The sequence below is a fragment of the Telopea speciosissima genome, chromosome 6 (genome assembly GCF_018873765.1).
Source record: "Telopea speciosissima isolate NSW1024214 ecotype Mountain lineage chromosome 6, Tspe_v1, whole genome shotgun sequence".
In the NCBI taxonomy this organism is placed as follows: Eukaryota; Viridiplantae; Streptophyta; class Magnoliopsida; order Proteales; family Proteaceae; genus Telopea; species Telopea speciosissima.
Window position 1 is genome coordinate 1021882 of NC_057921.1, and position 24402 is coordinate 1046283.

At 41.2% G+C, this 24402-nt stretch overlaps 1 protein-coding gene across 2 annotated transcripts in view; it reads left to right on the forward strand.

Annotated features, from left to right (window-relative positions):
• Positions 1–24402, forward strand: part of LOC122666323 (protein LPA3) — a 58712-nt gene that overhangs the window by 5864 nt on the left and 28446 nt on the right. For both annotated transcript variants that reach the window (XM_043862521.1, XM_043862522.1), the window contains exons 2-5: positions 1480–1659; positions 5487–5534; positions 5661–5700; positions 5793–5893. In XM_043862521.1, the coding sequence (XP_043718456.1) occupies positions 1480–1659; positions 5487–5534; positions 5661–5700; positions 5793–5893 (369 nt within the window). The remainder of the gene's footprint in view (positions 1–1479; positions 1660–5486; positions 5535–5660; positions 5701–5792; positions 5894–24402) is intronic.

A 24402-nucleotide genomic window follows, 5' to 3' on the forward strand; every position in this document is an offset into this window, starting at 1 on the left:
TCTCTTCTTTCTTCTCTCTTTTCTCCTCTATAAGGTTATTGGTTACAGGTCCTAGGTTTTCTACAAAGGTCTATATATATATAGGTAATACATCTACCATCAGTTAGAGATGATTTGAATAAAGAATATGAGTACTACCAAAAAATAAAATAAAATAAAGAATATGAGTTTTTTCTAAGAGTTTTGGTGCTGTTGAGCAATGCATACGTGATTGGTATCCCAAACCTGATTTCTTCTCTTCTCTTTTGTCCTCTTCTTCTTTCTTCTTCCTCCCGAGAAGATTGGTCTCATCTCTCTTCCTCATCCCCTTTCTATCGAATTCTTCAACAATCTCAGTTCTGCCCTATTTGATCTCTTGAAACTCTCATTCAAGTTCTAGTTCAAGCTTTAATTTTTATTCAAGGATCTACATTCAAACAAGCTACTGCCAAGGAAACTCTTCAACAACAGTAAGTTTGAATCACCCCTAAGCTTAGCCATTCTTCTTCGAATCCTCCATATACCCAAACCCTAGATTCCCTCATCTTCTTCTTTTTAAAAAAAAAAAAAAAAAAAAGAACCTAACCTGCTGCCAATTCATCCCAACACACTTTCCACCATTAAAACTTAATGTAACCTTCACTGATAGACTCCCCTACATCAACTTAGCCTAACCCTACCATCAAACCCTAGGTTCCATTAAACCCTAACCCTAATTTGACCAAAATTCCCAATTTTGAACTACCCGGTTTACCAGTTCATAGCAGATCCTGGTTATTGGCTCCTAGTTGGATTATCTACTAATCTAGGACTACATTAATGGGTCATACAGTGCTGAGTTGATGTGGCTTAAATCCTTTGCTCAAGAGCTTGGTTTTCTAGTCAGGAAGCCTATGGAGATGTTCTGTGATAGTCAAAATAGTTATTTATATTGTTAGTAATAGTAATCCGGTCTTTCATGAAAGAACCAAACATATTGAAGTGGACTGTCATTTTGTCCGGGATGCAGTGATGAAAAATTGATTTCTACTATGGTTGTCAGTTCTGATGTTAAACTTGGAGACTTGTTTACCCAGGCCTTGTTTTAAATTGTATTTCTCCATGGGTGTTCTAAGCTAGGCATGGGTGATCTCGATGCTCTAGCTTGAGGGGGACTATTAAGAGTGTTAGTTTTGGCAGGGGTATCTATGTTAAATTTCTGTAATTATGTGTAAAGTACACATAAGTTGCCTGTCCTTGTATGTTCAATTATTATCAATAGAACATCCCCCAACTTACGGTTTGAGAGTATTCTGTTTTTCTCTCAAATTGTGGGGTGGTCTCTCTCTCTCTCTCTTCTTCATTAACAGGTGCTGATATCATGTTATGTCACAGAAGGGAATCTATCATTTTGTCTTGTAAATTTTGTATTCTTGATTGATCATACAGTTTGAATATTATATCATTATATTTGCAATTCAATACCTTTCATGAATGAAGTTTCTTTCCTCTATGTTGTAGGTTCCTATATTATCAAGTTTCAAGACTATGAAGTTTGGTAATGGTAGGTGCCTAAAAATTTCAGCAGCAAAGACCTGTAAGAACCATAATTTTCTGATTCGCTCATTGGTTGGAGATTCTAGTGATCCAGTTCGGGTAGATGTGCCATTTCCTAGTGATTACTCTGACCTCCTTTTACAAGTAAGTTTCTACTTCATTTATGATGTTACAAGTTTAAACTTCCGGCAATCAATATGACATTAATCCTTGTGAACACGATAGTAATAAATCAGAATGCCAAGGATAAAAAACTTTGAGCAAATTATTCAGACCTCCTTGACCTTTCTGACAATTCAGGGAACCTCCCCTGTGTTTCTGACAACTACTCAGACCTCCCCTACTTTTCAAACTTGACTTCACTTAACCCCAGTCCGTTAGTATTTTAATAGCTAAATTTAAAAAACGAAGCAAACCTGACAAATATACCTATTTTCCCTTTAGGAAGTTACCCTATTGCCCTTAATGTGTTTTTTAATTTTTAGTATAAAGAGGTGGGACCCACCATTGCTTCTTCTTCTTCATTTCTTTCTGCTCCACCACTGCAACCTCCGACCACCATCTGCAAACTCCAATCCCCAATTTGTGAAACTGAGTTCAGTAGGAATTGAAGACTTCTTCTTCCTCCTGCAAAGCCACCTGCTCCCACCCCTCTGCAACCCCATCCACGCAGGCCGCAACCCCCACTCTCCTCCACCTGCTCCCACCCCTTTGCAACCCCTTCCACGCAGGCCCTAGAATTTTAGTTCCAAAACCCTAGAATCAATCAATCCAGAATGGCTGGAAACAGAGCAGAACCTATTAATTTTTTTAAGTTTGTAATTTAACAGTGGACGTCCTACATCGGTTTGCAACAAATGGTAAAATAATGTTTGTGTTAATGGAAAAAGAAAGAACCTAACAGTTGCTCCTATTTCCGTTTCCTTGGATTTCTTCTTCTTTTTATTTTTTCTTTTCCCCTTCTCTATGCACAAAGTACCCGGTTCAGCTAGCAGTTGCTCCTCTTATTTTCATTGAACTCCTCTCGAATGAGGGCTTTTCCTAGGGTACGTCTAAATTCTCCTAATTTTCCTCTTGAAATTCAATAGCACTAGTTTTTTCTCCTCCTTTTATGGGATATATTGGGCCTGTGAATTGGTTTGTCATTTATATGCTTTCTGTTTTCTAGTTTAATTATGAAATTGGAGTTCGTGGTGGTTACTGACATTTGTGGAGATTTAATGCTGCTTGGTTTCTCGAGAGTTGAATTTTTTAATGGTTTCTCTTCTATGAATGCCTCCTCCTCTCTTTCTCACATGTGGTTTGGAAGCTTGGACAGGGTTGCTCGAATAAGCTCAACTTGGTGATTTTAGATTTTGGATCTGTGCAGTGTTTCGTGTTGGTTCCGTTGGACATGATAATTAAATGAAAAACGAAAAGAAGGGGAAGCCATTTGAAAGGATGAACTGTAAGGAACTTTAGCTGAGATATCACGAGTCATATTTTGCTTCTTTAGCCACTGTTTTCCCTAGGAAGCAGTGGAGAAACTTACCAATGGTTTGATCAAAATCAAAACCCTTTCTCATTATGGATTGATCGATTCTAGGGTTTTGGAACACGATTCTAGGGCCTCCGTGGATGGGGTTGCAAAGGGGTGGGAGCAGGTGGAGGAGAGTGGGGGTCGCGGCCTGCGTGGATGGGTTGCAGAGTGGTGGGAGCAGATGGGTTTGCAGGAAGAAGAAGAGGAAGAAGAAGAAGAAGAAAGGGGAAGGTGTAAGAGTATTTTGGTCATAGCAGGTATTTTACTAACACCGTTAACGGACTTGGGCCAAGTGAAACCAAGTTTGAAAAGTAGGGGAGGTCTAAGTAGTTGTCAGAAACGCAGGGGAGGTTCCCTGAATTGTTAGAAAAGTCAGGGGAGGTCTGAGTAATTTGCTCAAAAACTTTATATTGTTATTTCTTTTCAATCCTATGTTATGCTATTAATCATTTATATTTGAATCAATAAAGTTCGATAGGAAAACAAATGTCTTCATAATACCCCCTAATAATAAAGAAAATTACAAAATACCCCCTGTAGTAACTTTAACAAGGTGTTTGAGTGCATCTGTCATCTGGGACACAAAACTTGTCAGCAATACAGAGTGAATCATTAAGGGACATCTTTTTTTTGTTTTTGTTGCTTTTAGGAGTAGTTAAATGCAGTGAGATGCAAGGTACTAAAACTCAGGTCTCAGTACCAACTCGGCCCTTGGAAAAACCGAGTCAAGTGGAGATCTCGCCGAGTTGGTGCATTTTCTTTTTTCAACTTGAAGCCTCAACTCGGTGGGTTTTAGACCTAGTTTTGGTCTGAAACTTGGTATTCAGCATATTTTAGGTCATTTAAACACAATGGCACAATCAGATTTTGCAAAAACAAAGTCCAAATCTGAGTTTCAATTCAGACCATAGGTTGGTAGGCGATGACTTACTAAAATACCCTACTCTACACATAATTTAGTAATAGAAAGCAAGCAAAACATTCAATTAAAAGCTAAACAACTTAAATAAGATTTAGAAATGTTAAAGTGATACATCAAACTGTTTAACAGTGTTACAACTATCATCACATAAAATGACTTTGAATCAAGTAATTAGTCCCCGCTAGTGTCACATAGTCTTCCCATGACATAGTGTTGCTATAATGTTGCATATAGTGTTCCACAACAAGCATATAAGAGTTCTGCCGAGTTAGGTAAGTAAATACATTGTAGATGGGTCATTTCCATGGGTCAACCCGAGGACTCGACCCGAGATCCGAGATCTCGCCGTGATAAGTCAAGTTAGGTAAGTAAATACATAGTAGAAGGGTCATTTTCATGGGTCAACCCGAGATCTCGACTCGAGATCCGAGATCTCGCCGAGATATTGCACTTTTATGTACCATATGCCATCTCGTCTCGGTTTCTTAGAAAACCAAGGCGAGAGCCGAGATCTCGCCGAGTCGAGACGAGTTTTAACTATGGTGAGATGTTTGTGAATTGTGACTTTTCATTTTGTCATGAGGTCATTTTTCTTGGCATGTGCCAGATATGGATGGATGCGGGCAGCCCCATGCAATAGAGGATCCTATACATATCTCAGCTGGCCAAATTTCAGCCTGAAACTAGCATTGGAAGTGGTGGGTCCTTTGTCACAAGGATCCTAGGATGGGCTGAATCTTGACTAATGAGATGGGTGGTGGGTTCTTTATCATAAGGATCTTCCCACGTTTGCTGATGTGCCAAGTCACAATGTCAATGAAATATGCTCTGTGTTTTATTAGGTCCATTTTCTTTGGTTAGTTCCATGTTGTCAAGAGTGGGTAGTGTCAAAAGGGAGAAAACAATTAAAGAAAAGAAATCCCCAATATATAAGTTAAAATAAATATTTCTTTCATTGTCACCCCACTCAACCTACTTGAAGTGTCAAAAGGGAGAAAACAATCAAAAGAAAGAAATCCACAAGATATAAGTTAAAAGAAACATTGCTTTCATTGTCAAACACCCACTGCTTGAACTTAATTTTCAGGAATAAAACTTCCAATCCTTCTCTTCCGTCTATTTTTGCTTTCTACATTACTTCTTTTGGAGGCTGTGATTAACTTAATAGCACCTGATCCTCTTGTTGCATTGGGATTAACATTTTCTGGACCAAAGAGTAAAACTGGGGGTTTGTATTAGAGGGTATTTTGTAAATAAACAGGTTAATTCTTCCTTTCACAGTTATGTTGCATAGTCTGACTGCTGGCCATTTTGTCGAACACATATCCAGTACCCACATGTTATGTCATGTCCATTGGTTTACCAGAAATAGGAGAAACTTCCCCAAAAGAAGAAAACCAAGGGTACTGTTGGAGTCCATGAAGTGTCCAGGTAACAGAGCATTACCGCATAGCTAGACAATGAAATTAGGCTTGTAGTTATCTATTTTATCAAGATTGATCTATAATTTGAGTCTGTGTTACTCAACAGGCGAAAAAAGCAACTGAATTGGCTTTGGAGGATGACAAGCAGTTAATGGTGAGTTAATGCTTAATACTTTCTACTTTTTCCCCTCTTGTAAATAATAGTACTGGAGAGTAAAACTATCACATTGACCACTAGCCTATAGTTGTCACTAGACTCACTACCAAATATTTTTTACAGGAGATTGAATTTCCAACTGCTGGACTTGAATCTGTACCAGGTGCACTTCACGTTCCTTATGACTCCTTTATGTTTTCAATTTAATGTTCCATTGCACTTGACATGTTCTATTATACTTGAAACTTGTATCAGGTGATGGTGAGGGAGGTACCGAAATGACAGAAAGCATGCTGTTGATCCGACAGTTTTGTGACTGCTTCATAAAGCCAGAGAAAGCTTCAAGGACCAGAATTGTATGTTATTGGCTATCTATCAACATAACCATGGTTTAAACTCTTGTTTCATTTCGGTGTTTCGGTCTGACCGAAATATCCGAAATTTCAGATATTTCAATTGAAATATTGTTTTTTTCCTGCAAGATTTTGGTTGGTCATTTTGGTGGTTTTAGGCCAAATTAAGGCCTGGTACCTCATGGAAATCCTATTTTAGGCTATATAAACACATGTAAATGTTCAAATTGCAAAAATAGTCACCCAAAATGGTGTTTTGGATTTGCACCCTTGATTGACATTATGCGGTTGAATCCTAATGTATAATTTAGTTAATTACACATACACATTGTTTAAGACTTTAAGTACTAGAGGGCATAATAATTAATAAGTAATTTAAACAAGTAAATTCTCTGGGAAACATAAAGTCCATGACTCATAAGTCATAATATTAAGTACAATAATAGGATGAGCATAAGGGAGGAATTCAGTCCTGGACTGACCATCTCCTCCAGAAGTAGCCATGGTCACATCAAAGTCTCGCATGATGAAGATAATCCTTGGCAGAAAATCAGAAGTAAAAGACCATAAAAATAAGGTCAAGTGATCCTCTTGGCAGCAAAGAACCCTTGAAAGTAATAGCAGCAACAAGCAGCCCTGACCCCTAAAAATCGATAAGAATCAGGGTTTGGAAAACCCTACAGGAGGAGGTCAATTGGGGTTAGGGATCTTCAAAAAAATCGAAAGTAGCTGATAGTAATGTCGAGTTCTCCTTGAAGTAGTATGAATGAGATCTCCAAAGATCAGAAAACCCAAAAAATCGATAAGAGCCAGAGTTTTTTCCAAACCCTGAATTGAGATCGATATTTGGTATAAGCTGCAAGTAGGTTGAAATTTCTGTAATATTTGCTGTCCAAAAACTGCTATGATCGATCTCCAATAAGGAAAAAAACCTTCCAAGGCAAAAGAGAAGCTGATCTTCAAGAAGGGGAGATCTTCAAAAAATCGCAGGAACTTGGGCAGCAGCTATTGAACTTGATATTTTGATTAAACCATCTGTTGAAGAGGTTGGATTGAGGGCAGCATCTAGATCGTGTGATCACCTCATTAGATCTGCCCTAGTAAGAGAATAAAACCAAGAAAGGGAAGGAGAAAGAGAAGATTGAGTGGGAGAAGGTGGAAGAGAGGAACAATGGAAGGTGGTGGGGTTTTGAAAACCTAGATCAGAGAAAGTGGCTCTGATACCATGTTAACAAAATAGGAATTAAGAGAATGCTTGAATGATCAAACTGATCAGCCAAGCCATATATTTATAATATGGAAGATTACATCATAGAGACAAAAATACCCCTAGCTATAGTTGACTTAACTAGGCAGCAGAAAACACTAAAAAATTAAAGCAGCAGAACGACCAGAATACCGCCGGTGTACATTATTCAACAGGTTCCATAGCAGCACGCTGAGTCTCCTTACTCTGTAAGTAACTACAGACCTCACTAAGAGATGGAAAGGGGGACTGGCCTAAGATCTGGAGCCTGATTGGCTTATAGTCAGGGTTCAAACCACCAAGTAAAGAGAAGAGACGCTCCTTTTCTAGAGTCCGATACACCTTTGCTTCATCCTCTGGGTTAGTCAATTGAAGGTCCCTGTAGTGGTCATACTCCTCCAAAAGACTAAGAAAAGCACTGTAGTACTTAGAAATGGTCCTGTCACCCTGCCTCATTGAGTTAATTTTTTGGTGAAACTGATAGACCTTGGCAGAGTTACTCACTCTATCAAAGGTCTAGGAGACATTGTCTCGGATTGCCTTGGCAGTTTCTTTTCCTATAATCCTTCTCCCAATCTCGGACTTCATGGAGAAGATTAACCATGTCATAACTGTAGAATTTTGTATCTCCCATTTCTCATATGCAGGTGAACCAGGCTCTGGGCTTTAATAGCACCTGTAATATACCCAAGTTTCCCTTTGCTTCGAAGGGAAAGCTTCACAGAGTGTGGCCAGTCTAAGTAATTAGTGCCATCAAGCTGCACAAAGGAAATCTGCAGATGGGTGCTCTCATAAACCAACTAAGGAGCTGTTGGAGTGGGCTGTGAATCAGCCGAACCAAGGCCAGATGTTGCCGAATCAACCATAGTGTAAGGGAAAAAACACTTGACCATAAACAAGAATACCAACAGCAAGTGGGGAGTACACATTCAACCCAAGAAATGATTCCAACACAGAAAATGAAATTCCAGCAAAGAAGAAAAGTAGTGTAAGCTGGACCAGCCTTCACCCAAACACTTTCCAAGCAACAAAAAAACACTTAACAATGTTCCAAGACTTCAAACAAGATGTCCATAATCTTTTCTCAACTAAGAGGGGAGCCTATTGTACTCCAAATGCAAGAATAGGGACCAAATATCAGTCTCGGCTTTACCTGGGCAGAAAAGAGGTCACATGAAAATGAGCTATGCTCAAACCAGATCCATATCCATCAAGAGAAAACATCTGAGGCTTAAATAGGACCCTGGTATGATCTTAAAGAGATCCTCCATGATCTAAACACACCTCGAGATGAGGAGAGACAGGGCCTGCAACATGAACCTGGCGGAAACCCTAGCTGAGGCTTGGTGAGCTCCAAAACTTCATAAGGGCTTCAATGTAGCTCAAGGGACAGCTTCAATCACTTGAATAGGTTGTAAAGTACCTATTTCAGACTCCTTCAACAAGCAGTTTACATAAGAGCCTCTTCCATGGAATCCCTTATGTTCTAGGATTCCAAAGAGAGGAAAAGAATAGAAACAAGAAGGATGGATACGACTCTCAAACCCTTAGCTTTGATACCAAGTTGAGATTTAGGTTAGGAGAGCAAGTAGAAGAGGGGGAAGTTGAAGGAGGAAGAAGAGGAAAGAAGAAGAAGAAGAAGGAGAAGAGAATATTTCGGTTGTAATGGTTGTGTATGAGAGAGATCTCTCCACACCTATATTACTTCATTAATAGACTTGAGATTATTACATACACCTCCCTAGGGAGTTAAAAGATAAGAATGGTAAGAAATAGAAAAAATACACAATAGGGCAACTAGATATAAGACTAGTTCCCAAACTACCCTTATCACATAAGATCTAACAACTCTAACAGTGCTTTCCATTTTTTGCCCCTATGTTTAATCCCTTTATATGAAAGAAATGTCGTGGCCCTCTCTCCCTAACGAGAGAGCTGCTCTTTGGTCCTCTTCTCTTCTTCCCCCTTTCTTCTTCCTTCTCCTTTTTCTGTTTATTTACATGGTATCAGAGCAAATCTGATTACTGGGTACAAGTTCACGCAACTTTGCTTGGTTCTCCATCGTCTTCTTCATCCCCATAACAAGAAGGTGAAGGTGTAATCAATCTCTTAGGGTTCTCGGCTTCTCTTCTGCAGCAGGGGGTGTTTCACCCCAGATTTTTCTTGAGATTAAGAACTGTATTGTGATGGGTTGATGACATCATAAATCAGGTTCGATGTCTTCTTTCTTTTCGGTTGATTTCTGAAAAATAGTGATCGATTCTATACTCTATATTGCTGGTAATTGTGTAGCTCGATTGGGATATTGATGTTTTATACTCTACTATGAGTTCTTGCATTCAGTAGTGAAGGGGTTGAATTTTCAGATCAATTTTTATCGATTTCTATGGCTGCCTGGTTCTCGGTTTGGCTGATTGGGATTGATTTTTATGGATGTATGGCTGTTTGATTGGGATTATTTTTCTGCTACTTTGGTCAGTTTTTGGTGATCATTTGTTGAGTCCTATTGGATTGTTTGGCTGGCTGTTTGCTGAATCCTATTGGACTGTGTTGCTGGTTTATTGTTTGAAGAATATTGGACTATTTTACTGCTGGTTGAAGTTATTTGAACTACTTTGCTCTAGTTTTTGGACCTGTCAAGCGTTATTTCGGGTTTATCTTTGTATTGGTTGTAATGAGGGAGTCACAAAAGGATGCTAAATTTGTGACTGAGGTTGTATCCTCCTCATCAACATATCTCACATCTAAGAAATTGGAAGGGAGTCACAACTTTCAGCAGTGGTAGAAGATTGTGTCCTTAGTTCTAACTGGAAGAGGGTGACAAAAATCACTTGACAGGGGTGAAGCCTGAGGGCACTGATGAGTCCTCATGGGAAATTACTGATGCTCGAATTTTGGGACAAATGTTGAATTCTATGGACAGTAACATTGTTGACCTGGTTACAAATATCAACAATGTCAAGGAACTATGGGATTACTTGGCCGTGTTGTACTTTGGACACAACAACCTTTCAAGGATTTATGAACTGTGTTATCGTGATTTGTATGTCTCAGTATTAGCATCTATAGCTAATACCGAGATATGTGAGAAGGGTAGATAGGTCAAGTTATTTTGTTTCTTCTATTTTTGTGTTTCTTGTTATACCCTTAAGTGATTATATATTGATGTTTAGAGGGAGATTACACATATCGTGTAACTCCCAAGTTGCACATCTCTCCTCTTCTTCCTCGCGATTTCTCTTCTTCTTCTTCTTCTTTTTCCTTTATAATTGACATGGTATCAGAGCATTAGGTACTGCTACTGCTTCCGTGGGTCTCTTCTTCTCCTTTCTACAGCCTAAAATTGAAGATTGAAGAGTATTTGGGGATTTGAAGGGCTTGCGGTTTCTCCTACTCTCTGTTTGAAGGGGTGCAACACCCTATGCTGTATTTTGGGACTGTTTAGAGACTAGTTCATGGCATAAATGAAGAACTAGGTCTCTTTTTTTGTTTGTGGATGTGTTTGAAGGAGTTGGATGGAGTGAAGATTGTATTGGAGACTCAAGCATCAAATCGGCAACACTTACAGGGTTTTTAGATTGATTTTTCTAGGGGGAGAAAAATCGATTTTTTAGCAGGGTTTTGAGATCGTGTGGATTGGCTGGATTTTTGGGAGAATTTTTTTTTCTTTCGAATATTTTTGGTTATCTTTTCTGTGGAATCGATCTTTGTCAGGGTCTCTAACAAAATCGACTTTTATCAGGGTTTTTTGGAGAATCGATTTCTGCCCCTTTTTCAACACTCTTTGGGTTGCTCTCTTCACTTCATCAATCCAATAATGCATAATGGGTGATGTACTCAAATTTGGTGATGGTTCAAAGTCTGTAACAACTACAAATTTTTTTTTCTTCCTCCAATCGTATTACTGAGAAGAAGTTGGAGGGGATTACAAACTTTCTACAATGGAAGAAGATTGTTAAGTTAGTGTTGACTGGATGTGATCAGCAGCATCACCTCTTCAAACCTAAGCCCGAGGATGATCCCTCATGGGACACAGTTGATGCTCGAATCTTGGGACAAATGCTGAATTCTATGGAGAACCAAATCCACAAATAACACATTGGTACAGTGAAAGAGTTGTGGGAGTATCTCAATATTTATGACTTACCCCAAGAGCTCTACAGGGTTGATACAAAGGGTCGTACTTTGACCCAATATTTTGCTGATTTTAAGAGGATGTATGAGGAGCTTAATTCCTTACTTCCTATCACTTCTAATGTGGAACAAATGCAATGTTAGTGGGAGCAACTTGCTGTTATGGGGTTTTTAGGAGGACTTGGGAAGGAGTTTGACTCCGTTCGTTCCCAAATTCTTGGTGGTGACAAGATAGCCACTTTATCTGAAACTTTTTTCAGAGTTCTTCGTGTTTCTCGTGAGAGCACTACTGATGTTGACACTTCGGCTTTGGCTTCTTTTCCATCAAACAGTGGGCCCAACAGTGGGGCTGGTAGTGGTGGTAATATTAATTCTGGTGGTGGCCGTGGTCGTGGTGGTAGGGTTGGTTCTGGTAAAGCACCTACTTCGGGTACTCAAAGTAATTCTGATAGTTCTGGTGGTTTGGTGAGAACTTGTCATCATTGTGGTCGTCCAGGACATATCCAACGTTTCTATTGGAAACTTCATGGCAAACCAAATCAATAACAGTTTGCCAACTCTGCTACTACTGAGTCTCCTGTATCTCCACAGCCTGAGGGTAAGACTGTGGAAATGTCTGATGATGAATATGCCCGTTTTACACAGTTCTAGATTCCTCAGTCAGCCCAGCTTCCAACTGCCACCTTTGTTCAGACAGGTAATGCCACTGCATGCCTTACGACTACCTCTTCTCGTCCCTGGATCATTGATTCAGGGGCCTCCAAACATATGACTGGTGTTTCAGGTATACTTTCTTCTTTTCAGAAATCTTCTTCGAGTGTCACTTTAGCTAATGGTTCCTTGGCTAAAGTGACTGGCACTGGTACTGCTCCTGTTACACCTTCTTTGTCTTTGTCTTCCGTTCTTTATGTGCCTTATTTTCCTTTTAATCTTTTATCTGTTAGTCGGTTTATCAAAACCCATAATTGTTCTCTAACCTTTTCTTTGGATTCTTGTGTATTTCAGGATCTTTCGTCGAAGAGGATGATTGGTAGAGGTCGTGAGTCGGGGGGACTATATATACTTGAGTACACTTCATCTATGGTGTGTACCAGTGTGGCGTCAACCCACCAGATTCATTGTCGTTTGGGTCATCCTTCGTTGGAGAGTTTGAAGCTTCTTGATAGTCATTTTCGGTCACTTTCTAGTTTAAATTGTGAGTCGTGTCAGTTTGGGAAACTCCACCGTGTGAGTTATCCTCCTAGAGTCAATAAACGGTCTGACCAACCTTTTGCTTTAGTTCATTCAGATGTCTGGGGTCCGTGTCCTGTCGTTTCTACTTTGGGTTTTTGTTACTTTGTAACTTTTGTTGATGATTATTCCAGGATTACTTGGATCTACTTCATGAAAAATAGTTCTGAGTTATTTTCTATCTTTTGTGCTTTTGTGAATGAGGTAAATAATCAATTTTCGCATCCTTTGCGTGTTCTTCGTAGTGATAATGCTAAGGAATATTTCTCTGCCCCTTTTGCTGAATTTATGACTTGGTATTAGTCATCAGTCCTCTTGTGCTTACAACCCCCAACAAAATGGTGTAGCTGAGAGGATGAATAGACATTTGATGGAGGTTACTCATTCTCTTTTATTTGAAATGAAAGTAGCTAAATCCTTTTGGGCAGATGCTGTTTTAATTTCATGTTACCTCATTAATCGCATGCCTTCCTCTGTTTTACGAGGTGGTATTCCCTTTTCTTTATTGTTTCCTTTTGTGGCATTGTTTGTTTTACCACCACATGTGTGTGGTTGTGTTTGCTTTATTCGGGATTATCGTCCTGGTGTTTCCAAGTTGGATCCAATGGCTCTCAAGTGTCTGTTTGTTGGTTATTCTCGTACCCAAATGAGTTATCGTTGTTATTCTTTTGAGTTGCGGAAATACTTTGTTACTGCTGATGTCTCTTTCTTTGAGTCTACACCGTATGATAGTTCGTCTTGTACTCTGTCTGACTTGGATGATGATCGTCCCGTTTCTATTGTTCAGTCTATTGTTCACCATGCTCCATAGGCTGCCTCATCACTGACACCTTAACCTATTGTGTTTAAACGTCACCAATGGCAAGTATGTGCTTGAACCACCACTACATCGACTTCTGCATCATCTCCTTCTTTGCCGGCAGATGTTGCAATAGATAATGATCTTTTTCCTTTGGAACCTCCTTTTGATATCGATATTCCTATTGCTCATCGAAAAGGGGTTCAGGCTTGTACCCATCACCCCATTTCTAACTTTGTTTCCTATGATGGTTTGTCTTCCACCTTTCATTCTTGTTTACATACTGTTGAAACTCATCTTGTTCTTAAGTCTGTCGCAGAGGCATTGTCTAGTCTTGGTTGGCAGGTTGCTATGAATGAGGAATTGTTGGCATTAGAAGAAAATTTGACTTGGGATCTTGTTCCCTTAACTTCAGGTAAATCAGCTATTGGTTGTCGATGGGTTTATGTGGTGAAAGTGAACTCTGATGGGTCCTTGGCTCACTTGAAGGCCTGCCTTGTTGCAAAGGGCTATGCCCAAGTATATGGTGTGGATTATTTGGATACATTTTCTCCTGTGGCGAAGCTTACTTCTGTTTGGATTTTGATATTTCTTGCTGCCACTTACCATTGGCCTTTATATCAGCTCGATGTCAAGAATGCATTTTTGCATGGCGATTTGCATGAAGAGGTTTATATGGAGCAACCTCTTGGGTTTGTTGCCCAGGGGGAGTCTGGTTTGGTGTGTAAGTTGAAGAAGTCTCTGTATGGGCTGAAACACTCCCCTAGAGCTTGGTTCAGTAAATTCAATGAGGTTGTGTTAGAATTTGGGCTGACATGGTATGTGTTAGATATATGGGCCAGAATACCGTGGGGGGTATTCTGGACTTTTTTCCCTCTATTTCCCTTTGTTTATTTATTTGTTTTGTGTGTGGTTTAGTCCCACATTGCTTCTGTACATATTTTCATTCTTTTGTTACTCTTATAAATAAAGAGGTGCTTGGGGTGAATTGATCATCCAAGCCTTTACCTAATTTTAAATCTCTCTACATGGTATCAGAGCAGATTTCGAATTAGGGACCAACCACCCCTTCGAATTTCAGTGTCTTCTTCTCTATCATTCTCTCCCTCGATCTTCTTCTCCTCTCTCTCTCTCTCTCTTTCTTCTCCCTTGCTCTCCATTCCCATATAGGGCAGCACTGATGAGGTGATCATGCGATCTAGTTGCTGCCCCCATTACCTCTTTAATGCTCTATAATTCTGCTCGATAAGGACCTGCCAAGCCTGCCTGCGATATTGGATCTTCAGTTTTTTTTGGAGCTTGCTTCTACAACAACTACAAGGAATCAACTCCTCCCTTTGAAGACCACAACCTGCAGCAGGATTGTTCTGATATTGGCTCAATTCTTATCTCACAGCTTTGAAGACCTCCTTGAGATCGATTCTACCATCATAGGGTTTTTTGCAAAACCCTGACACTTATCGATCTTGGAGTTGCTGCTGCCCATTGGTTTTGTTTTTCTGCAGGTTATTTGCTCCAGTATAGAGGGTCATTCGACCTCAGTTGAAGCCATTCTTCTGCAGATTTTTGTGCCTCTTTATTCCCCTTATTGATTTCAACAATTCAGGGTTTTTCTCAAAACCCTGACAATATCGATATAGGGTTCTTCCTTGCTACTGTTTCTGATTTTTGGAGTTAGTTCAGCCCTTCACCTGCAGATATTATTGGGCTTATTTGCTGCCAGTATGGGTGATTCTTCCAATTCTTCAACTACTTCGGATCAGCCACCTCATGATGGCCACAGCAAGACAGACTACCATAACTTTCCACCAAATCCTATTAAACTTGATGGCTCAAATTACTTTTTATGGTCCAGATCTGCCTCCTTTGCCATTGCTGGCCGTGGTCTCACCAGCCATATTAATGGCACTAGTGTCATGCCTATTGACCAAGGACCTGCTTAGGAAAGGTGACTTGCCAATAATGGTGTTCTCATGTCATACCTAATTGGCTCTATGACTTCAGATTTGCAACATAACTTTCTTCTTCTAGACACAGCTGCACAGATTTGGGCTGCTTGCAAGGAAACCTACGGGCAGCTTGGCAATGATGCCCAGGTATATGAACTTAGAAAGAAGGTTCTTCATACAACTCAAGGTGAACTTTCAGTTTCGAAGTATTATGCTACTCTACGCAGTCTGTGGCAACAATTGGATCACTTCTCTAACTTCCACCCTACTACAGTGGTTGATATTGCTTCCTATAAGAAGCACGTGGACAAGATCAGAGTATATGATTTCTTGGCTGGCTTGAATGTGGAGTATGATCAGATCCGTGTTCAGGTGTTGGGCCATAAGCCTTTTCCCACACTTGAACAATCTTATGCATTGGTGTCATCTGAGGAAAACTGTAGGGCTGCCATGTTGCACCCTCCTATTACTGACAGATCAGCTCTCAAGGCTGCTGCTCCTGCCACTCATGCCCCTAGTGGCACTGCTTCTCTTGGTGATTCTACTACAGGGACTGTCGTTTGTGAGCACTGTCACAAACCCTATCACACCAAAGTGTTGGAAACTTCATGGGAAACCAGCTGATTTTGAAGCTAAAAGGGCTGCCAAGACCAGGAATAAATCAAAAACCAAGGCCCATCAGACTGAGACTGTTACTGCAGCCCCTGCTACTGACACTGGTCTATCCCAGGATGATCTACAGGCACTCCTACGTATGCTAAGGTCTTACGCTGCTGCTGCCTCTACTACATCAGCTACTGCCAATTCCTCTGCTCCTTCAGGTTCACACTTTGCCCGGTCAGGTATTCCATTTGGAGGTCATTGTGCTTCTGTAGCCTCCCATCCTTGGATCATAGATTCTGGAGCTACAGATCATATGACCGGCTCTTCTAGTTTGTTTCACAGATATTCTCTCACTTCTGGGAAAGACAAGGTCAAGGTGGCTGATGGTTCTCTTTCACCCATATCTGGAAAGGGAATCATCAACTGCACTTTCTCTCTTCCCTTGTCTTCTATTTTGCACATTCCTAACTTTACTACTAACCTTCTTTCCATTAGTAGTATTACTCGTGATCATAACTGCAAAGTCATTTTCTTTCCTTCTCATTGTGTGTTTCAGGATCTGGAATCTGAGAAGACGATTGGATTGGGTAAAGTGCACGGTGGGCTGTACCTGCTTGATGACGGTCGCTTCTCTCCACCACCATTGCCTGCTCCACCACACCAGAACTCCATGGTCTCTTCTGAACTCTACCGGTGGTACTCTAGGTTAGGTCAACCCCCTTTAGGAATTTTAGCTCATTTATTTCCTAGTTTGGTCACCCTTCGTACTAAGGATGACTTTTTGTGTGAGGCTTGTGTTCTGGCCAAACAGACACGTACAAATTATCCAATTTCTAATAAAAGGAGTTCTTTTTGTTTTAATTTGGTGCATTCTAATGTTTGGGGCCCTAGTCGTAAACCATCTATTTCTGGCCATCGTTGGTTTGTCTTTTTCATTGATTGTCATTCTAGGCATACCTGGGTATATCTTTTGCACACAAAAAATCAAGTTTTTCTTGTTTTTAGCATTTTCATAAAATGATCCAAACTCAGTTCCAGGCCACTCTCAAGGTCTTGAGAAGTGATAATGGAACAGAGTATACAGAATCACAATTTAAAAAATATTTGGCTGATCATGGCATTCTTCATCAAACTAATTGTGTTGATATCCCTGCCCAGAATGGTGTGGCAGAAAGGAAAAATCGCCACTTGTTAGAGATGGCCAGGGCTTTGATGTTTACGAGGAATGTCTCATCTCAATATTGGGGGGATGCGATTCTGTTAAAGATATACCAGAATACCAACCGTAGGGGTATTCTGGTCTTTTTCTGTTTTATTTTTCTGTTTATTATATTTTATGTAATCCTAGATTCCTAGTCATATCTCGGCTAGGACTAGGGCTTTTCTTTTTTATTATTTTTCCCTCAGCCTAGTTCTATATTTGGTATTCCTAGTTGTATTAGGACTGAGGCAGCATTCCTATTTGTACTTTGATTTAGTGTAATTCAATTATTATAAATAAAGGGCCTGGGTGATCTATTTTGATCACTCAAGCATTCTCTCAGTTCTCTCTTCTAATATGGTATCAGAGCAGATATTTTCGATCTAGCCTTGTTCCTAACCCCCCTCCTTCCTTCCATTGTTCTCTTCTCAACCTTTTTTCACTCAATCTCCTTCTCCTTCTCCTACCACTCGATCTTCTCCAATTTTTCTGTTTTTTTTTCCTTAGTTAGGGCAGATCTAATGAGGTGATCTGTAAGATAGATGCTGCCCTAATCTGATCACCTCAACAATTGATGATTTAACAGGTTTTTTGGTTCGATAGCTGCTGCCCACATCTCTGCAATTTTTTTTGGAGTTCTCCCTATTGAAGATCAGTCTTCCCTTGGCAATTGAAGCTGCTTTTCTTCTTGAGATCCACCTCTGCTGGTTTTTTTGGACAGCTGCTGTCTCGATTTTTTCTTCCCCAGCATTGCAGGCTCTCACCATATCGAGTTACTTTAGGTTTTTGCTGAAAAACCCTACCAATCTTCGATCTGGTTTCTCTCTGTTCTCTGCGTGGGCTAATTTTTTGAGGATCTTCATCAACTTTTATTGCTGATTCTGCAGTCTTCTATCCCTGCTTTGAAGACCCCTAACTCCCAATTGATTTTCTCTTCTAGGGTTTTCCTCTAAAACCCTGCTTATCGATACTGGAATTAGAGCTGCTTGTTTCTGCCTTTCTAATCCCTGTAGTTTGCTGCCAAAGGGATTACTCTATCAAGTTTTTATTTCAGTTTTGCTGCAACTATTTTTTCTAAACTATGGGGGACTCAGAAGTGACCACGGCCAACTCTGGAGGTGATTCTCAGCCGCGGACAGAATTCTTCCCTTATGCTGCTTCTATTAAACTTGATGGAACAAATTATCTCATATGAACCAGGTCTCTCTCCTTGACTGTGGGTGGTAAGGGACTCAGTGGGCATCTTAATGGTACCTCCAAACAGCTTACTGAAGAGGGCACTGCCAAGACCCGATGGGCTGCCAATGATGCTATGGTTATGTCTTTTATCTTGAACTCCATGCCACAAGATCTTTCCAGCCAGTATCTTCTTCTTGACACAGCTGCACAAATATGGGCTGCTGCTAAGGGCACTTATGGCCAATTGGGGAATGATGCACAGGTGTATGACATTCGCAAGACACTCCATTCTACTGCTCAAAAGGAGCTGTCAGTGACTAAGTACTATGCTGTCCTCAAAAGTTTGTGGCAACAATTAGATCACTATGCCCCCTTTCAACCCACTACAGCTGCTGATGTTACTGCTTATTCAGCCTACATGGATAAGTTTCGTGTTTATGACTTCCTAGCTGGTCTTAATGCTGATTATGATCCCGTATTTGTGCAAGTCCTTGGTAGGGTGCCTTTCCCTACATTGGAGCAAGCCTTCTCTTATGTTCTCACTGAAGAAACACGTCGGGCTGCAATGATGTTGGGTACCTCTGTTGAAAGATCAGCCCTACAGGCTGCTGGTTCTAAAGGCACTTCATCGACTCTCACCTCACGCCATGCTATCGCTATTGCCCCTCCAAAGGAGCCTGTCAAGTGTGCACATTGCAATAAACTATATCACACTAAGGCTCGAGTGCTGGAAATTACGGGGAAGCCGGCTGATTTTGAGGCTAAACGTGGCCGTGCTAAACCTAAAAACAAAGCCAATCACACTGAAAGTGTAGCTCCGGCACCCACTGCTGACAATAGTTTCTCCCAGGAGGAGTTCCAGGCTCTCCGGCGTATGTTACAGTCTTCCACTACATCTGTTCCTGCCGGCTACTCCACACCATCAGGTTCCCACTTTGCCCGCTCAGGTATTCCTTTTGCTGGTCACTGTGCATCGGTTGTCTCCGCTCCTTGGATTATAGACTCCGGTGCCACTGATCACATGACAGGTTCTTTTAACCTTTTTCATCAGTATTCCCCTTCTTCTGGCAAAGATAAAGTTCGGGTGGCTGATGGTTCCCTCTCCTCTGTTTCAGGCAAGGGGTCCATCAGCTGCTCCCCTTCACTTACTCTATCCTTTGTTTTGCACATTCCAAAATTTACTACTAATCTTCTCTCTATTAGTAGTATTACCAAGAATTTGAATTGCAAAGTGATTTTTTTTCCTACTCATTGTGTCTTTTAGGAACTGGACTCGGGGAGGACGATTGGATTGGGTAGGCTGCATGGTGGATTGTATCTCCTTGATGATGGACCACAACAGGCTTTACCATCTCAATTATGTCAGCCATCTTCTTTTTCTTCTGAACTGCACCAATGGCATTCTAGGTTAGGACACCCCTCCGTGGGCACTTTATCTCTTTTGTTTCCCACTTTGTTTAAAGATTGTAATAAGGAAGAATTTTTTTGTGAGCCTTGTGTCTTGGCCAAACAGACATGCTCCATTTATCCTATATCTAATAAAAGAAGTTCTTCCCTATTTCACTTAGTTCATACTGATGTGTGGGGACCTAGTCGCAAGGCCTCTCTTCATGGCCAACGATGGTTTGTTACATTTATTGGCTGTCATTCCCGTTTCACCTGGGTATACCTCATGCATAACAAGAGTGAAGTCTTCTCCTGTTTTCAGCATTTCCATAAAATGATCCAAACCCAGTTTAATGCCTCTCTAAAAATTTTGAGGAGCGATAATGGGACAAAATATATGGAAGGTCAGTTCCAAAGATACCTTTCTGCCCATGGCATTTTACACCAAACCAGTTGTGTTGATACCCTAGCCCAAAATGGTGTGGCTGAGAGGAAAAATCGCCATCTCTTGGAAGTGGCTCGGGCCTTAATGTTTGCCCGTAATGTTCCCTCCTTTTATTGGGGGGATGCTGTCCTTACTGTAGGCTATTTGATTAATAGGCTGCTGACTCGGGTTCTTGCTTCCAAGTCCCCTATTGAGCTTTTACATGGCTCTTCCTTTTATATTGTTCCACCTAGGGTGTTTGGGTGTGTCTGTTATGCTAGGGATACTAGATCTCCTGGCAAACTAGAGCCCCGTAGTCTCCGCTGTATATTTTTAGGTTACTCTGCCACTCAAAAAGGGTACAAGTGTTATTAATTATCCTTTTGCCCGCCGTACCATGGTCAGTATGGATGTTATCTTTCACGAAACTCTCTCGTATTGTTCGTCCCTACCTCTTCAGGGGGAGAGTTGTAGTGAAGATGTGTTTACCGTTGACCCCCCTCTTAGGCATGTTTATGAGGAGTCTACTCCTGCTGTCCCTGCTGTTCCTAGTATGCCTACCCCTACCACTCCCCCTATGTTAGGGGGAGATATTCCTACACAGGGGGAGGTTTCCACAATTCCTGCTCAAGGGGAGGTCACCCCAGTCCAAAGAACCATTGGTGAATTTTAGCGAATGATTGATGCGACAAATTTGAAGGTTTTTTCAAGGAATAAGACCAGAACTAGGGAGCTTCAATCCACTGTGACACCTGTTCCCGTCCAATTGCCAACTCCGGCTCCGGAACCTACTTCTCCACCTGGTAATACTTCTTCTTTGGATCTCCCCATTGCTGTTCGCAAAGGTGTGAGAACTTGCACTCAACATCCTTTATCTCATGTTGTTTCTTATGAATCTTTGTCTCCATCCTTTCGTACATTTGTTTCCTCGCTTTCTTCTGTTCGTATTCCTCAAAATTGGCAGGAAGCCCTTACAAATGGAAAGTAGAAGGCAGCTATGATGGAAGAAATGGACGCCTTAGAAAAAAATAACACATGGGAGCTTATGCCTCTTCCACCAGGGAAGCGAATTGTTGGATGCAAGTGGGTGTTTGTAGTGAAGCAGAAGGTGGATGGAACTGTGGATAGGTATAAGGCACGCCTCGTGGCCAAAGGATTTACTCAGACATATGGGATAGACTACCAGGAGACCTTTGCTCCTGTTGCTAAGCTGAATACTGTCCGAGTACTATTATCCTGTGCCATTAGCCTTGGATGGGACTTACAATAGCTTGATGTGAAGAATGCCTTCCTCAATGGGGAACTCGATGAAGTGGTTTACATGGACATTCCACCAGGGTTTTCTTCTGCCAGCAATCGAGGAAAGGTATGCAGATTGAAACGTGCTCTCTATGGGTTGAAACAGTCTCCCCGAGCGTGGTTTGGCCGGTTTCACAAAGCAATGGTTTCTGTAGGCTACAAGCAGAGTAATGCAGATCACACTCTCTTTATCAAGAGAGTAGGCGAAAAACTCACTATCTTGATAGTCTACGTTGATGATATTGTGGTCACTGGCAATGATAGTGTTGAGATCAGCAAGTTGAAGACATTTCTTGGTCAAGAGTTTGAAATTAAGGATCTAGGAAAATTAAGGTATTTTCTTGGGGTTGAAGTTGCCAGATCTTCAAAAGGCATCTTTCTTTCCCGACGAAAATATGTCCTAGACCTACTGACTGAGACTGGTTTGTTAGGATGCAGTCCTTCAGATACTCCTATGGATGCAAATGTTCGTCTCAAGGAAAAGGAGGGTGATCCAATTGATAAAGGGCGATATCAAAGACTAGTAGGAAAGTTGATTTATCTCTCTCATACTCGTCTCGATATTGCCGTTGCTGTTAGTCTTGTCAGTCAGTTTATGCATGATCCTTACATTTCACACATGGAGGCTGTTCTTCGGATTCTTCACTACTTGAAGTCCGCTCCTGGAAAAGGAATTCTCTTGGCTCCCCATGGTCACCTACGCATTGAGGCGTATACTGATGCTGATTGGGCAGGATCCCCGAAACGGAAGTCTATTTCTAGTTATTGTTCTTTTGTGGGTGGTAATCTTGTCACCTGGCATAGCAAGAAGCAAAATGTGGTGGCCCATTCTAGTGTTGAGGCAGAATTTCGTGCTATGGCACAAGGTATTTGTGGGCTACTCTGGTTAAAAAGTTTGCTACAAGATCTTGGCGTTGCTATTCGCCTTCCTATGATGCTGTATTGCGATAACAAGGCTGCCATTAGCATTGCACATAATCTGGTACGGCATGATCGCACGAAGCATGTTGAGGTGGATCGGCATTTTATCAAGGAAAAGTTAGAGGAAGGCCTTATTTGTGTTCCTTATGTGAAGTCTACTGATTAGCTTGCTGATATGTTCACCAAGGGATTGCCTGGATGGGTCTTTCATCCTAGCCTAGTCAAGGTGGGCATGCTTGATATCTTTGCTCCAACTTTAGGGGGAGTGTTAAAGATATACCAGAATACCAACCGTAGGGGTATTCTGGTCTTTTTCTGCTTTATTTTTATGTTTATTATATTTTATGTAATCTTAGATTCCTAGTTATATCTCGGCTAGGACTAGGGCTTTTCTTTTTTATTATTTTTCGCTCAGCCTAGTTCTATATTTGGTATTCCTAGTTGTATTAGGAATTCCTAATAGGATTAGGACTGAGGCAACATTCCTATTTGTACTTTGATTTAGTGTAATTCAATTATTATAAATAAAGGGTGCTGCCTATCTCATCAATAGGCTGCCTTCTAGAGTTCTTAACTCTCGTAGCCCCTCTGATGTTTTAATGGGACATTCCTCATTTATTGTGCCTCCCAAGGTGTTTGGTTGTGTATGTTATGCTAGGGATACTAGATCTCCTGGCAAACTTGAACCTAGAGGACTTCGTTGTATTTTCTTGGGTTATTCTCCGACCCAGAAAGGTTACAAGTGTTACCATCCCCCTTCCCGACGTACCATGGTTAGTATGAATGTTATTTTCCATGAGTCCCTTTCTTACTATTCTTCGCCACCTCTTCAGGGGGAGAGTTCTAGTGAAGATGTGCCTCTTGAGATTCCTCTACCGGAGGTTCCTCAGGCTGCTGTCTAGCCTTCTTTACCAATCCCGACTGCTGTCCAGCCTTCTTTACCACCCATGGCTGCTGCCCAGCCTACTTTACCTCCAACCCCGGCTGCTGTCCAGCCTTTGTTAACACCCAGTGCTGCTGCCCAGCCTACTTTGGATGACCAACATCCTTTGGCTGTTCCTCCCTCACCTGATGGGAATCTTTTACAGGGGGAGACCATAGAAAATAGTGTTGCTAATGTTCCTATCCAGGAGGAGCTGACCCCAGTCCGGAAAACTATTAGTGATTTTCAGAAGAGAATTGACAACTCCAACATCATCACCTATACAAGGGGCAGATCCAATAGAGGGCAGCTGTAACCCACTTTAGCACAAATACCCATCCAATTGCTGGCTCCAGACCCGGATCCTTCATCTCCTGGTAATTCCTCTTCTTCCGACCTGCCTATTGCTCATCGCAAAGGTACTAGGACTTGCACTTTACATCCCATATCTCGCTTTATTTCTTATAGCTCTCTTTCTCCTTCTTTTCATGCTTTTGTATCTTCTCCTTCTTCTGTCTCTATTCCTAAAAATTGGCAGGAAGCATATACAGATGGAAAGTGGAAGGCTGCAATGTTGGAAGAGATGAGAGCACTACACAAAAATAATACGTGGGATCTTGTGGCTCTTCCTCCAGGGAAAAAACCAGTGGGATGTAAATGGGTCTTCGTGGTTAAACAGAAGGCTGATGGTTCAGTGGATCGGTATAAGGCACGTCTGGTTGCAAAGGGGTTCACTCAGACTTATGGAGTTGACTATCAGGAGACTTTTGCACCTGTGGCAAAACTCAACACTATCAGGGTGTTATTATCTTATGCTGCAAATCTTGGGTGAGATCTTCAACAGTTAGATGTCAAGAATGCTTTCCTCCATGGGGAGCTTGAGGAGGAGGTATATATGGACATTCTACCAGGCTTTTCTGATGATAGGACTAGGGGCAGGGTCTATAAGTTGAAACGTGCTCTCTATGGGTGAAGTAGTCACCTAGGGCCTGGTTTGGTAGATTTCATAAAGCTATGATTTCAGCAGGTTATAAGCAGAGCAATGCTGATCACACCTTGTTCATCAGACGAGTTGGTCATAAGGTTACTCTTCTCATAGTCTATGTGGATGATATCGTGGTGACTGGTAATGATGATGCTGTTATCAGGGATTTAAAGCTTCTCTTTGGCCGTGAGTTTGAGGTCAAAGATTTGGGCCCTCTAAAATATTTTCTAGGGA